Here is a 12,126-nt window from a genome sequence, read left to right as displayed (position 1 = left end):
CTGTGCCCACAACATAAGGGAGAGGAAGGTGTGGTGAACAGTCTTGTCACCTTGTTTGCTTTTCTTCTGTGGTGTTCCATAAGAAGTCTGTGAAAACCCTATGGGATGGGAGGGGGTCAGCAGATGGAAAGCTGGTTGTAACATCTGGAAAGAGAAAGAGGCTACAAATGGAGGATGAAAGCCACCAGGAGGCTCTAGTGATCTGCCTTCAGAAAATCTTGATGTCTAAAAATCACACCCCAATTAGTATTCTAAGATTCACTTTCTCCCTCTACATTTTAACATCTCTGAAATTGGAATGCATCTTATAATTAATGTGATAATAAAGAATTGTGTCGTGTCAGTATAGTTGGCAGAAGTTGTTTGTTTTTGTAGTGGCACAAAATACTGGATATATACTTTCTTAAAGTTAATGGTATCTTAGATTTGATAGAGTAAGTGATACATATTATAGGAAACATCATGACCATTGTATTTTCCTTAGGTTAAAAATCGTCACTTAGGTCCTGGTTGCAGATATAAGCCCCCACCAACTAGCTTTGGGTGACAGACCACAAACCACATATAAAAATGCAAAAATATGTATAAGATTTTGTCATGGGACAAAAAACTATGGCATCATAATTTAATAGGTCACTAAAAATTTTAAATGATCATGTGCTGTAAGTTAGAAAGGCACATGTATGTTTAATAAACATCACTGTAGATAGAAAAGTGCATCAAAGTCTGTTCTATACTAGTGATGAGCTGTAGGGTCACTGTCACATAATAAACATTATTTTCCAGAATTTTTTCTGAAATAAAATAATTTTTCATAGATATAGAAATTGTATTACAGCCAGGCGCAGTGACTCACACCTGTAATCCTAGCACTTTGGGAGGCTGAGATCGAGAGATCACCTGAGGTCAGGGGTTTGAGACCAGCCTGGCCAACATGGCGAAATACAAAAAAAACTTTACTAAAAATACAAAAGAAAAAAAGCCGGGCGCGGTGGCTCAAGCCTGTAATCCCAGCACTTTGGGAGGCCGAGGCGGGTGGATCACGAGGTCAGGAGATCGAGACCATCCTGGCTAACACGGTGAAACCCCGTCTCTACTAAAAATACAAAAAACTAGCTGGGCGTGGTGGCGGGCGCCTGTAGTCCCAGCTACTCGGAGGCTGAGCCAAGAGAATGGCGTGAACCCGGGAGGCGGAGCTTGCAGTGAGCCGAGATCGCGCCACTGCACTCCATCCAGCCTGGGCGACACAGCGAGACTCCGTCTCAAAAAAAAAAAAAAAATTAGCCAGGTGTGGCGGTGCATGCCTGTAATTCCAGCTACTCGGGAGGCTGAAGCAGGAGAATCACTTGAACCCAGGAGGCAGAGGTTGCAGTGAGCTGAGATTGTGCCACTGCACTCCAGCTTGGGGGACACTGTGAGACTCCGTTTCAAAAAAAAGAAAAAAAAAAAAAATCATATTACAAATAAATTTCAACTTAACTCATGTTTAAGTAGCTCTTTATGTTTATAATATTATAATTATATTGTATATATGCATAAATCAAACATAACACAGTTCTGATTATAAGCAAACTGACATAAAGTTTTGATTTTTTAAAATCTTGAGGCCGGGTGCGGTGGCTCATGCCTGTAATCCCAGCACTTTGGGAGGCCGAGATGGGCAGATCACAAGGTCAGGAGATCGAGACCATCCTGGCTAACACGGTGAAACCCCGTCTCTACTAAAAATACAAAAAAAATTAGCCAGGCATGGTAGCGGGCGCCTGTAGTCCCAGCTACTCAGGAGGCTGAGGCAGGAGAATGGCGTGAACCCAGGAGGCGGAGCTTGCAGTGAGCCGAGATCGTGCCACTGCACTCCAGCCTGGGTAACAGAGCGAGACTCCGTCACACCAAAAAAAAAAAAAAAAAAAAAAAAAAAAAAAAAAATCTTGAGATATGGTACATATGTACAAAATTCACTGTAAACATTTATTGTATACTTTAAGGTATGAAATATTTTAAAAATCCTGAGGCCATAAAATTTTATTCTAAAATAAGAAATTCATGTCAATAAAAATAAGTCCTCCATTTAATTCATGCCCTTCTTGAACATTTTTAAGGATTTCTTTCAAGTACACCATTAGAATGTGTTTGATATTCGTCGCTATGACTCTTAGTCTTGTAATTTCTATTCATTATCACCATGGGGACATGACTCTTTCTGCTGCTGTCAATGGTTACACCGCCATGCCCTTGGCAACAAAGGGTCTGCTGGAGATGCGGCAACACTGTGTTGGGGGAAGGCTGTGCTGATAGAAGCACACCAACATGTCCCTCCTGCAGCTCTAGGTCACACACATATGCTTACTCCAGAGTGGTTGATGTCCTGCCCAGTTCCTTCCCCTCGGTCTGTCCTCTGGCTTCCCTCAGGGTGGGGCTCCAGAGACAGCAGCTGTTTCCAGCTGTATACTTTCCTTTAATCTGTCATGGACTCTTAAGCTGCAGCTGCCAGGCATCTGCTCCCTTTGGATCTTACAAAAGGAGGGATTATTCGAGAAGCAAATTCCTGAGTTTTGGACCATTCCACATGATGTTAAACAAGTCAGGAAATGTGTGTAAGACTTTGTCACGAGAAGAAATGCCACAATAGGTCTTTATAAATTTAAATGAGTTCAAGAACCTCTTATTTTTAATAACACTCTTATCCTAACCCAAATGCATATCCTTCTTGTATGCATTGTAAAATATTCTCCTTAAATTGGCCATCTCAGTATTGGTCTACTTCTCCTGGAAAATATGACACATATCTGTGGTTACTCTACAGTTTTCATTGCCCTGGTTTCATAAAAATACATCGAAGGTTACTAATGTTTCTCCAGATGCTGCAGTTCATAGACTTGCAGGGAAGCCAACAATCATGTCCTGCAAAAGCCACAAGGAAGAGGCTTCTGTTTGCATCGTAAGTACCGAACGATACAGAAACTGATTTGCTCCACACCAACAGGAATTGCATGAGGCTGGGCCCTCACTGTGCATCCAGATAGCAACTTCACTCACAATATATTAGATTAATTGTGTCATATACCATGGTACCACAGTAACATTTGGTTAAGCCAGAGGTGTGGGTGAAAATTTAACATCCTGGTTAACAAATGCAAGAGGAGTTATTTTGATGGGAGAAATATTTATTCCTAACTACTACAAGGATCACATAAAAAGGAGAGAGGCCACAATTATTTTCTGCTCTGGTTTGGCACATTGTAAGGTAACTTTCAGTCTTTTAAAAATATTTGGAAACAAGAGAGAGAAAAAGTTTTGTTTGAAAGAAGACTCTGGTGCAAAGAGTATGGAGAATCCACAAGGAAAGAGGACTGAAAGAGGAAAATTGCTGTTTAGTTTGGCTGAATCAATCTCCAATACAAAAGCCTGAGACAGAGGAATGCCAAATGTATGCCAGGGAAAAAATAAGGGGGCGACATATGAGAGTCCACACAAACACAACACATTCTTGAGGGCAATGTTCATGAGAGGTACCTGTCTCTCCCCAGAGACTGTCGAAGCTGTTGATCTGTGCTCGCTCTACTTCCTCTTCATCTTTTTCTGGAAGATCAAGTAGGTAGGAGACAATCTGAAACAAGAAGTTGCGTCAGCTCAAATTTCAGGTGGAAAATTATGCTACTGACACTAGCCTGTGAGGTTTGGAAGATGCTTGGATGATCCAAGTATCACTAAATCTCATGCACACAAAAGGAATCAGAACTGACTGTCCTAATAAAGAAACCCACAGCTTCCATGATGTGCATCTGTCCTATTAGGTACAGTTTACGCATTTCTCTAGAATGCAGTTCACTTATATAGCATGTGATTTTTTAAAAGTTACATATTCTTAATATTTAAGTTAAAGAAGCAATCCTTCCTCCTCCCTATAAAAAAGCCATAGAAAATAAATATGAGAAAACTGATGGCCTGTTTTTCTTTCTTTTTCTTTTTTTTTTGAGACAGGGTCTCATTCTGTCACCCAGGCTGGAGTGCAGTAATGTGTTCATGGCTCACTGCAGTCTTGACCTCCCAGGCTCAAGCAATCTTTGCACTTCAGCCTCCGGATTAGCTGGGACTACAGGCATACACCACCACACCTGGCTAATTAAAAAAGTTTTTTTTTTTTGGGCAGAGATAAGGGGGTCTTGCTATGTTGCCCAGGGTGGTCTTGAACTCTTGGCCTCAAGTGATTCTCCTGCCTTGAGGTGAAGTGCTGGGATTACAGGTGTGAGCCACTGCACCTGGCCCTGTATTTCCTCAGAGTAAAGTGATTATCTTCCTTTTTCCTCTCAGATGTTTAAGGACTGTTCTGGAACTAGTAAAGGGAGAATAATCTCTAAACACACCGAAAAGGGACAGTTCTGTTTCCGAGAATTTGACTGCACAGGGTTAAAAAACCTCCCATAGGTGATACAAATTTTAATATTACTTAACACTCCCTTGGTGACATGTCAGCGCAGTTGATACGGTAGCTGTTTTGCTGATTATCCCATGCTTGTACTGGCCCATGAAAGCTGACTGTTAAATTCTCAGAAATTCTGAAAGCCAGTTGTTTATTAGAAATCAAATAGCAATTAAATAAACTAACATTAAAAACAAAGGTTAAAGAATACTCATATCTTGCAACTTCCTATGATTTAACTATATTTTACTATTATCTGTGCTGTTGAAGTTATTTATATTGATTGTGCATGTCTGCACGGTGGGAATATTACATAACAATGTGCTGCTGGGCATCTCCTCCCACCTTTGTTTCAGTGATGTCACATTGGTAGCTTGAAATTGGCCATGATGAGAGTATTTACACCCTCGAAACTGGCAAACATTATAAATCAGGGCTTCATTTAGTGCTAAAGCTGAAAGAGGTTTCAGTTTAATGAATATAGTTTGTATATGGATGAGAAGTAGTTTAACAGTAGATCACATATCAGATTTAATGGCAATAGAGTCATTGAGAAAAGAGCAAATTGGGATGCAGCTCCATTTGTCAAACTTTGGTTATAAGTTACAACCATAGGTTAGCTACAAATTTGGCAAAAATCAACAAAAGCATTCAATTAAGAGTACTATATAGTTCATTATTATTTGTAAGTTGTGTGCAACATACTCTTTTTGTTTGCTTCTTTTGAGATGGAGTTTCACTCCTGTCGCCCAGGCTGGAGGGCAATAGCATGATCTCAGCTCATTGCAACCTCCGCCTCCCGGGTTCAGGCAATTCTCCTGTCTCAGCCTCCAAAGCAGCTGGGATTACAGATGCCTACACCACCATGCCCAACTAATTTTTGCGTTGTTAGTACAGACAGGGTTTCACTATGTTGGCCAGGCTGGTCTCAAACTCCTGACCTCAGGTGATCCCTCGCCTTGGCCTCCCAAAGTGCTGGGATTACAGGCAAGAGCCACCGCGTCCGGCCTCTTTTTTTAAAAAAAATTATTTCAACTTTTATTGTAGATTCAAGGGCAGTGAATGTACAGGTTTGTTTCATGGGTGTACTGGATGATGCCAAGGTTTGGGACACAAATCATCCCATCACCCAGGTAGTGAGCATAATACTCAACAGTTTTTCAACCCTTTCCCCTTCCTCTCCCCCCCCAGTAGTCCCCACTGTCTACTGTTGCCTCTTTATGTCCATGAGTACTCAATGTTTAGCTCCCACTTTCAATGAGAACATGTGGTATTTGGTTTTCTGCTCCTGTGTTAATCTGCTTAGGATATTGGCCTTCAGTTGCATCCATGTTGCTGCAAAGGACATGATTTTGTTCTTTTTATGGCTGTGCAGCATTCCATGGGAACACATTTTATCAGTAAAATTTATAATAAACGTATGTACACACACACAAACACACACCCCTGTTCCACCCCACACCCCTCCTCAGGGTTGGTTGTTAAACATTTCCTAGCACACTACCAATTCCCTACATTTGCCACTATTATTGTTCCTATCATTAATAAATAAAATGTATAATGTTTAACAGTTTACCAAGCATCCCTTACAATAGCCTTGTATAAAGGAGTTTATTAGTTTCACTTTGCTGATGGGAAACTAAACTTCTAAGAGATTAGGTAAATTGTTCAAGGTCTAGAGTTAACGAGTGGCGAGGCTGGGACTCAAATATGGTCCTTCTATGATTCTAAATGTTATGCTGTTCCTGTGCCACATTATCTAACCATGTGACTACACCTCAATAATTCACCTCTTTGAGCCTTGGTGCCACTGTCTGTTAAACAGGGAGGAAAACACGGAGAAGAATTAGATCATTTCCATGGTCCTTTCCAACGCATGCCTTTCTATACCTATAATTTGAGAGACCTTGGCATTTGAGTAAAGTGCTTCATGGAGTTTAATCTCCTTATTATTCAGAGCAGTGATCACGAATTCACATTAATTTGGTTGGCAATTTTGTCTTCATGCGATCTTTTCTCCTGGTTTCCTAGGTCCTTCAATACATAGCTTGAAAAAACAATCCTACTGTCTACTTCTTACCTCAGTATAACCCATGCTGGCTGCAGCAATGAGGGCCTGTTGGATAGCATGGCTCTTCTTAAATACTCCTTGCTGCTGGCCGGCCATTGTCCAGTCACACTGAATCAAAAACTTGACAACCTCCAGATGACCTCGGAGTGCAGCATGAACCAGAGCACACTGCCCGTTCTTATCCAAATGATCCACCTAAGAGGAGAGGACAGGACATCTGTGTGAACACAGACTTGTGGCTGAACTCGCAATCTAGTCACAACCACCACTGCACAAGTCTAGACTACTAAGAGTCATCCTTTCCACTCCTGGAACCAATCTCAGCAAATTCAGGAGACTCTGCTCAGCCTAGATTATTACTGAGCTACAACTATGCTAAATGTCCCTCTGGGAAGAACTTCTTTTCCTCAGAAAAGGTCAGACTTTTGTTTTCGCATTCAAAGAAAAACAAAAACCAAAACTCTCAGCTTGAGCTTTGTCTTCCTGAGGTAAATTCTTCTTTGTCTCCTCAAATTGTTCTTTTTAGACCAAGATTTGAGAAACTGGTAGCTCTGCTGACATAAAAAAAATTCTCTTTGAAATCAAAAAAGGGAAGAAAAACATGAAGCTACAATTTTTTGGCCTTCCAAAGAAGCAAAACATCTCATATCATGAATCATTTGACCACCAAACTTTGGCAAAGTCTGCTTCTCTCTTCCAGCAGGAGGGAAGACTCTCAAAGATCTGCCCCAAATGGCTAGAGGCACTTCCAGCTTATTGCATCAATGGCAGTCTTTATAATTTCAGTGTTGGTTACAAGTTTAGGCTGAAAGAAGACCCTGATCAAGATTGATTTACCAGAAGGGCCTTCGTTTCAGCAGATGAGTGTCCTTTCATTAGATGAGTAGCCTTTTCTGGTAGGTAGGTGGTACTTGTCCTGTGGTAGTTAGATCAGTTGAAAACATAAGTTCTGTTTCTGGCTTTCCTACTGACTTCAGTTCCACCCAGCCATCCACATAGTGAATATTTACTGAATACAGAGTGTGTGTAAAGTAGCACTTAGGTGAATAAGACAGTAATACATAGGTTCTGCTCTCAAGGACTCTCCAACAAGGAGAGTGACAAGAGCCTGTCCAACAAAGGAGCATACAATAAATCTAAAGGAAAGTAAAAGTGCAATAACATTTCAGAGGAAGGAAAGATTAATTCCTGACTAGAATCAGGAACAGATTCAGACAGAAAGGTCTATCTTGACTGGCTGAGATGGAAAATGATTAATGTATTCTAGTTTTTGTAAGAGTAGGGCAAATGAAAGGGAAGTTTAAACTCTAAGGCTGAAAAGGTCTTTTGGGACAGAGCATGGATATTTCTGAATGCCAGGCTAAGTGGTCTGAATTTTAACCAGTAGGTAGTGGAGTCATTGAGTGTTTTCATGTTCAGAACTGTATTTTCAAAAACTAAGCGAATGGATAAAAGAAACCATGGCTCCTTGGAGAAATGGTTGATTCCAGGACTGGGGTAAGAGATGAGACTAGAACATCTTGTGGTGTCAGAAAGTTAGAAAGTGCTCAAAAGTTGAAAGGACACAGGAATCAGTTTGAAGGAGTTCCCAATGGCCAAATCTGGGGCAATGTGAACAACGAAATGAATAATAAGAGTAATGGATTTCAGACTATAGAATAAAATAAATATCCATGACTTCATAGTAATATCAATAAATATTTGAATAAATACATGGGGGAGAAGAGATCGCTTTTCCTTACAGTAAAATTTCAATTAATAAATGCTGAGGGACTGATGGAAGTAGAAAATCACTGTTAGGCAAACACCAAAGTAATAATTATTGCAGTGGCTGGGCATGGTGGCTCACGCCTGTAATCCCAGCACTTTGAGAGGCTGAGGTGGGTAGATCACCTGAGGTCACAAGTTCCAGACCAGCCTGGCCAACACGGTGAAACTCCATCTCTACTAAAAAATACAAAAATTAGCTGGGTGTGGTGGCAGGTGCCTGTAATCCCAGCTACTCTGGAGGGTGAGGCAGGAGAATCGCTTGAACCTGGGAGGCGGAGATTGCAGTGAGCAGAGATCGTGCCACTGCACTCCAGCCTGGGCAACATGAGTGAAACTCCTCTAAAAAAAAAAAAAATTAAAAAATAGGCCGGGCACGGTGGCTCAAGCCTGTAATCCCAGCACTTTGGGAGGCCGAGACGGGTGGATCACGAGGTCAGGAGATCGAGACCATCCTGGCTAACACAGTGAAACCCCATCTCTACTAAAAATACAAAAAACTAGCCGGGCGAGGTGGCGGGCGCCTGTAGTCCCAGCTACTTGGGAGGCTGAGGCAGGAGAATGGCGGGAACCCGGGAGGCGGAGCTTGCAGTGAGCCGAGATCCGGCCACTGCACTCCAGCCTGGGTGACAGAGCAAGACTCCGTCTCAAAAAAAAAAAAAAAAAAAAATTAAAAAATAATAATTATTGCACTAAGAATCACTGACGGATCCTAATATTAGTGGATAAAAGTATGACGAGAACCAGGATGTCTATCTTTCTAGTCTCAAAAGCAAAACCCTAAAAGATATTTCTTAATTACAAAAGGAAAAACAGTAACTTCAGAGCTGAGAAACCTGGAAGACACTACCTTCGCCAAGTGCCTGAGGTTACCACCACCTGTAATAAGACCTATCAACAGCAGGGACTTCAAGTGCTGCATTTTCATAAGGGTACAGCACTGCTTATGTGGTATTCTTGCCAAAAATACGTACACTCAATCTCACAGTGAGAAAACGTCAGACAAACTAAAATTGAAAAACATTCTACAGAACAACTGGCTGGTATTCTTCAAAATTGTCAAGCTCATAAAAGATGAACAAAGACTCAGAAACTCTCACAGGTTGGAGGAGACTACGGAGGCACAACACTAAATGTAATGTGGGATCCCGACCTGGATTCTCTAACGCAGAAAAGGTATCAGTGGGATAGCTGGACAAATTTCAGTAAGGTCTGCAGATTAGTTAATAGTATTATCACCAAATTAATTTCCTGGTTTTGATAATTAGACAACAATTACTTAGGCTGTTAACATTAGGAGAAGCTGAACGGAGGATATACAGAAACTCGATGCATTTTTTTTTCTTTTGTCTACAAGAGAATTATTTTATTTGCTTTTATTATTTTAAATTGACACATAATAACTGTACATATTTATGGGGTACAGTGTGATATTTTGATACATGTATGCAAGGTGTAATTATCAAACTAGGGTAACTAGCATACCCATCTCCTCAAATGTGTATCATTTCTTTGTATTGGGTCTCTGCACTATTTTTGCAGTATCTTTGAAAGTCTAAAATTACTTTAAAATAAAAGCTCTACAAAAGCTAAGGGGATGGTGTGTAATAGATGAGATGAGAATCTGAAAAAGGGGTTTGTTACACAAGAAGACTCTAAGAATAATTCAGGAGCATAGTGGCAGTTGGGGTAGAGACCAAGGAGTAGCTTCTCAAGCTCTTTTGAGGATAACATTGAAAAGAGCTGGCCACTAAATGAATTAGGAAGGGCAAAGGAGAGAAAGATGTCAATGACTCCCTAGTTCTGAGAAAAATGGAGGCTACATTAGCAGACTTTGAAAATCCAGAAAACAGGAAGGTAAAGATGATGAGTGATTTTAGAAAGCTGGATCTGAGGAACTGGTCAGGGATCTGAACATGCCTGACAAGGAAGCAGTTACAAATGTGAAACTACAGCTCAAAAACATTTTCAGAAATTAGCAATTTGGGGTTAAGAGTCACCAAAGTGTAGGCAGGAGAACTAGAACCCAGTCAGATTTGATGCCAAGGTCTATAACTTTAATGCTGAAGTCATAGCGAGTATGAGGATGGAAGGAAGACCAGAGGATCCTAGTGAACAGTCCTATCAGAAGAAGGAGAGGGGCAGCCAGAGAAGTGGGAAATGACATTAAAAGTTTACTATTGGCCGGGCATGGGAGCTCACACCTGTAATCTCAGCACTTTGGGGGGCCAAGGTGGGCGTATCACCTGAGGTCAGGAGTTCAAGACCAGCCTGGCCAACATGGTGAAACCCCATCTCTACTAAAAATACAAAAACTAGCCAGGCGTGGTAGTGTGCGCCTGTAATCCCAGCTACTTGGGAGGCTGAGGCAGGAGAATTGTTTGAACCCAGGAGGCAGAGGCTGCAGTGAGTCAAGAATGTGCCACTGCACTCCAGCCTAGGTGACAGAGCCAGGCTCTGTTCCCCACCTCCAAAAAAAAGTTTACAATTGCTAATACTATGGAGGGGCTCAGAGAGGTGAGAGATGAGACAAAGCTGCTTTATTTGGTGACTAGCAGTCATTAGTGACTTTTAAAAGAGTAGCCTGGTAGAATGTAGGGAGGCTGGGTTATTTTCTTGTTTACAGATACTATCTATTCGGCACTATGTAAGATTAAAAGATATTTTACCACCTCTTTTAAAAAAAGGCTTTATCTCTTTCAATGCTTACACTGACTCTTTTAACACCCTTTTAATAGATGAAAAGTGCGATTGAGAGAGGTTAAGTGACTTGTTCAAGCCCTCATATAAATTAAGTATGGACACAGGATTTGACCCAGTTGTGTTTGATCCTAAAGCTTATCATTTTAATGAGTTGCCTCCCCTCTCATTCATGGAAGCCAGAATGCAAGTGGTTAAGGAGTAATGAGGTGAATGTAGCCAGTATAGAGGACTCTTAGGACAGGTTTGGTAGAGGTGAAAGGGAAGAGATGGGATGTTGCTCCTGGTTAGTAAGGGAGAGGAATTTCCTTTTTAGGTTACATAGGTTTCTACATTCATAGGTTTGTAGAAACTGAGAAAAAAGGTACTGTGCATTTAGAAAAAGAATGAAACAACATGAGAGAATGAGCAACATCGTGGGTTAAGAGTGCAGAGGTGGAGACAACTGCTCTGGAAGAGAAGGTAAGTACTTCCTTCTCTAAGGCAAAGTAGACGTGAGTGTAGGTAAGAACTGATAAGAGTTTTGAGATATAGGCCCCTTGAGATGAGCTTGATCACAGTGATGAAGGGCAGAAGAGGCATGATAGGATCTTGAAAGAAGTACATATGAGTTACATTTCTGCTCTGGGGAAAACAATGAAAGATGAAGAAAAGGATGGCTTGGAAGTGTAAGGGCTGAGCGGCAGGAAAGACCCAGCTGAGATCAGAACATGAAGTGACAGCAACAGTAAGAAGGACTGGGTGCCGTGGCTCATGCTTGAAATCCTAGCACTTTGGGAGACCACAGTGGGAGGCTCTCTTTTTTTTTTGAGTTGGAATCTCCCTCTGTTGCCCAGGCTGGAGTGCAGTGGCGTGATCTCGGCTCACTGCAAGCTCCACCTCCTGGGTTTACACCATTCTCCCGAGTAGCTGGGACTACAGGCGCCCGCCACCTCGCCCGGCTAGTTTTTTGTATTTTTTGGTAGAGATGGGGTTTCACCGTGTTAGCCAGGATGGTCTCGATCTCCTGACCTCGTGATCCGCCCACCTCGGCCTCCCAAAGTGCTGGGATTACAGGCTTGAGCCACCGCGCCTGGCAACGAGGATCTCTTGATCTAAAGAATTTTAGCAAACCTCTGGGCAATATAGCAAGACCTTGTCTCTACAAAATAGGAAAAAAATACAGCTG

At 41.6% G+C, this 12,126-nt stretch overlaps 1 protein-coding gene across 14 annotated transcripts in view; it reads right to left on the bottom strand.

Annotated features, from left to right (window-relative positions):
* The window catches only part of LOC105483054 (tetratricopeptide repeat, ankyrin repeat and coiled-coil containing 2), a 475,702-nt gene that overhangs the window by 26,363 nt on the left and 437,213 nt on the right, over window positions 1-12,126 (bottom strand). For all 14 annotated transcript variants that reach the window (XM_011743607.3, XM_071083397.1, XM_011743615.3 and 11 more), the window contains 2 exons: window positions 6,501-6,686; window positions 3,514-3,607 (listed from right to left, as the gene is read on the bottom strand). In XM_011743607.3, the coding sequence (XP_011741909.2) occupies window positions 3,514-3,607; window positions 6,501-6,686 (280 nt within the window). The remainder of the gene's footprint in view (window positions 1-3,513; window positions 3,608-6,500; window positions 6,687-12,126) is intronic.

Source organism: Macaca nemestrina, chromosome 17 (assembly GCF_043159975.1).
Source record: "Macaca nemestrina isolate mMacNem1 chromosome 17, mMacNem.hap1, whole genome shotgun sequence".
Classification (NCBI taxonomy): domain Eukaryota; kingdom Metazoa; phylum Chordata; class Mammalia; order Primates; family Cercopithecidae; genus Macaca; species Macaca nemestrina.
Note: the sequence above shows the minus strand (reverse complement) of the source record. Positions and strands in the feature narration are given on the sequence as shown.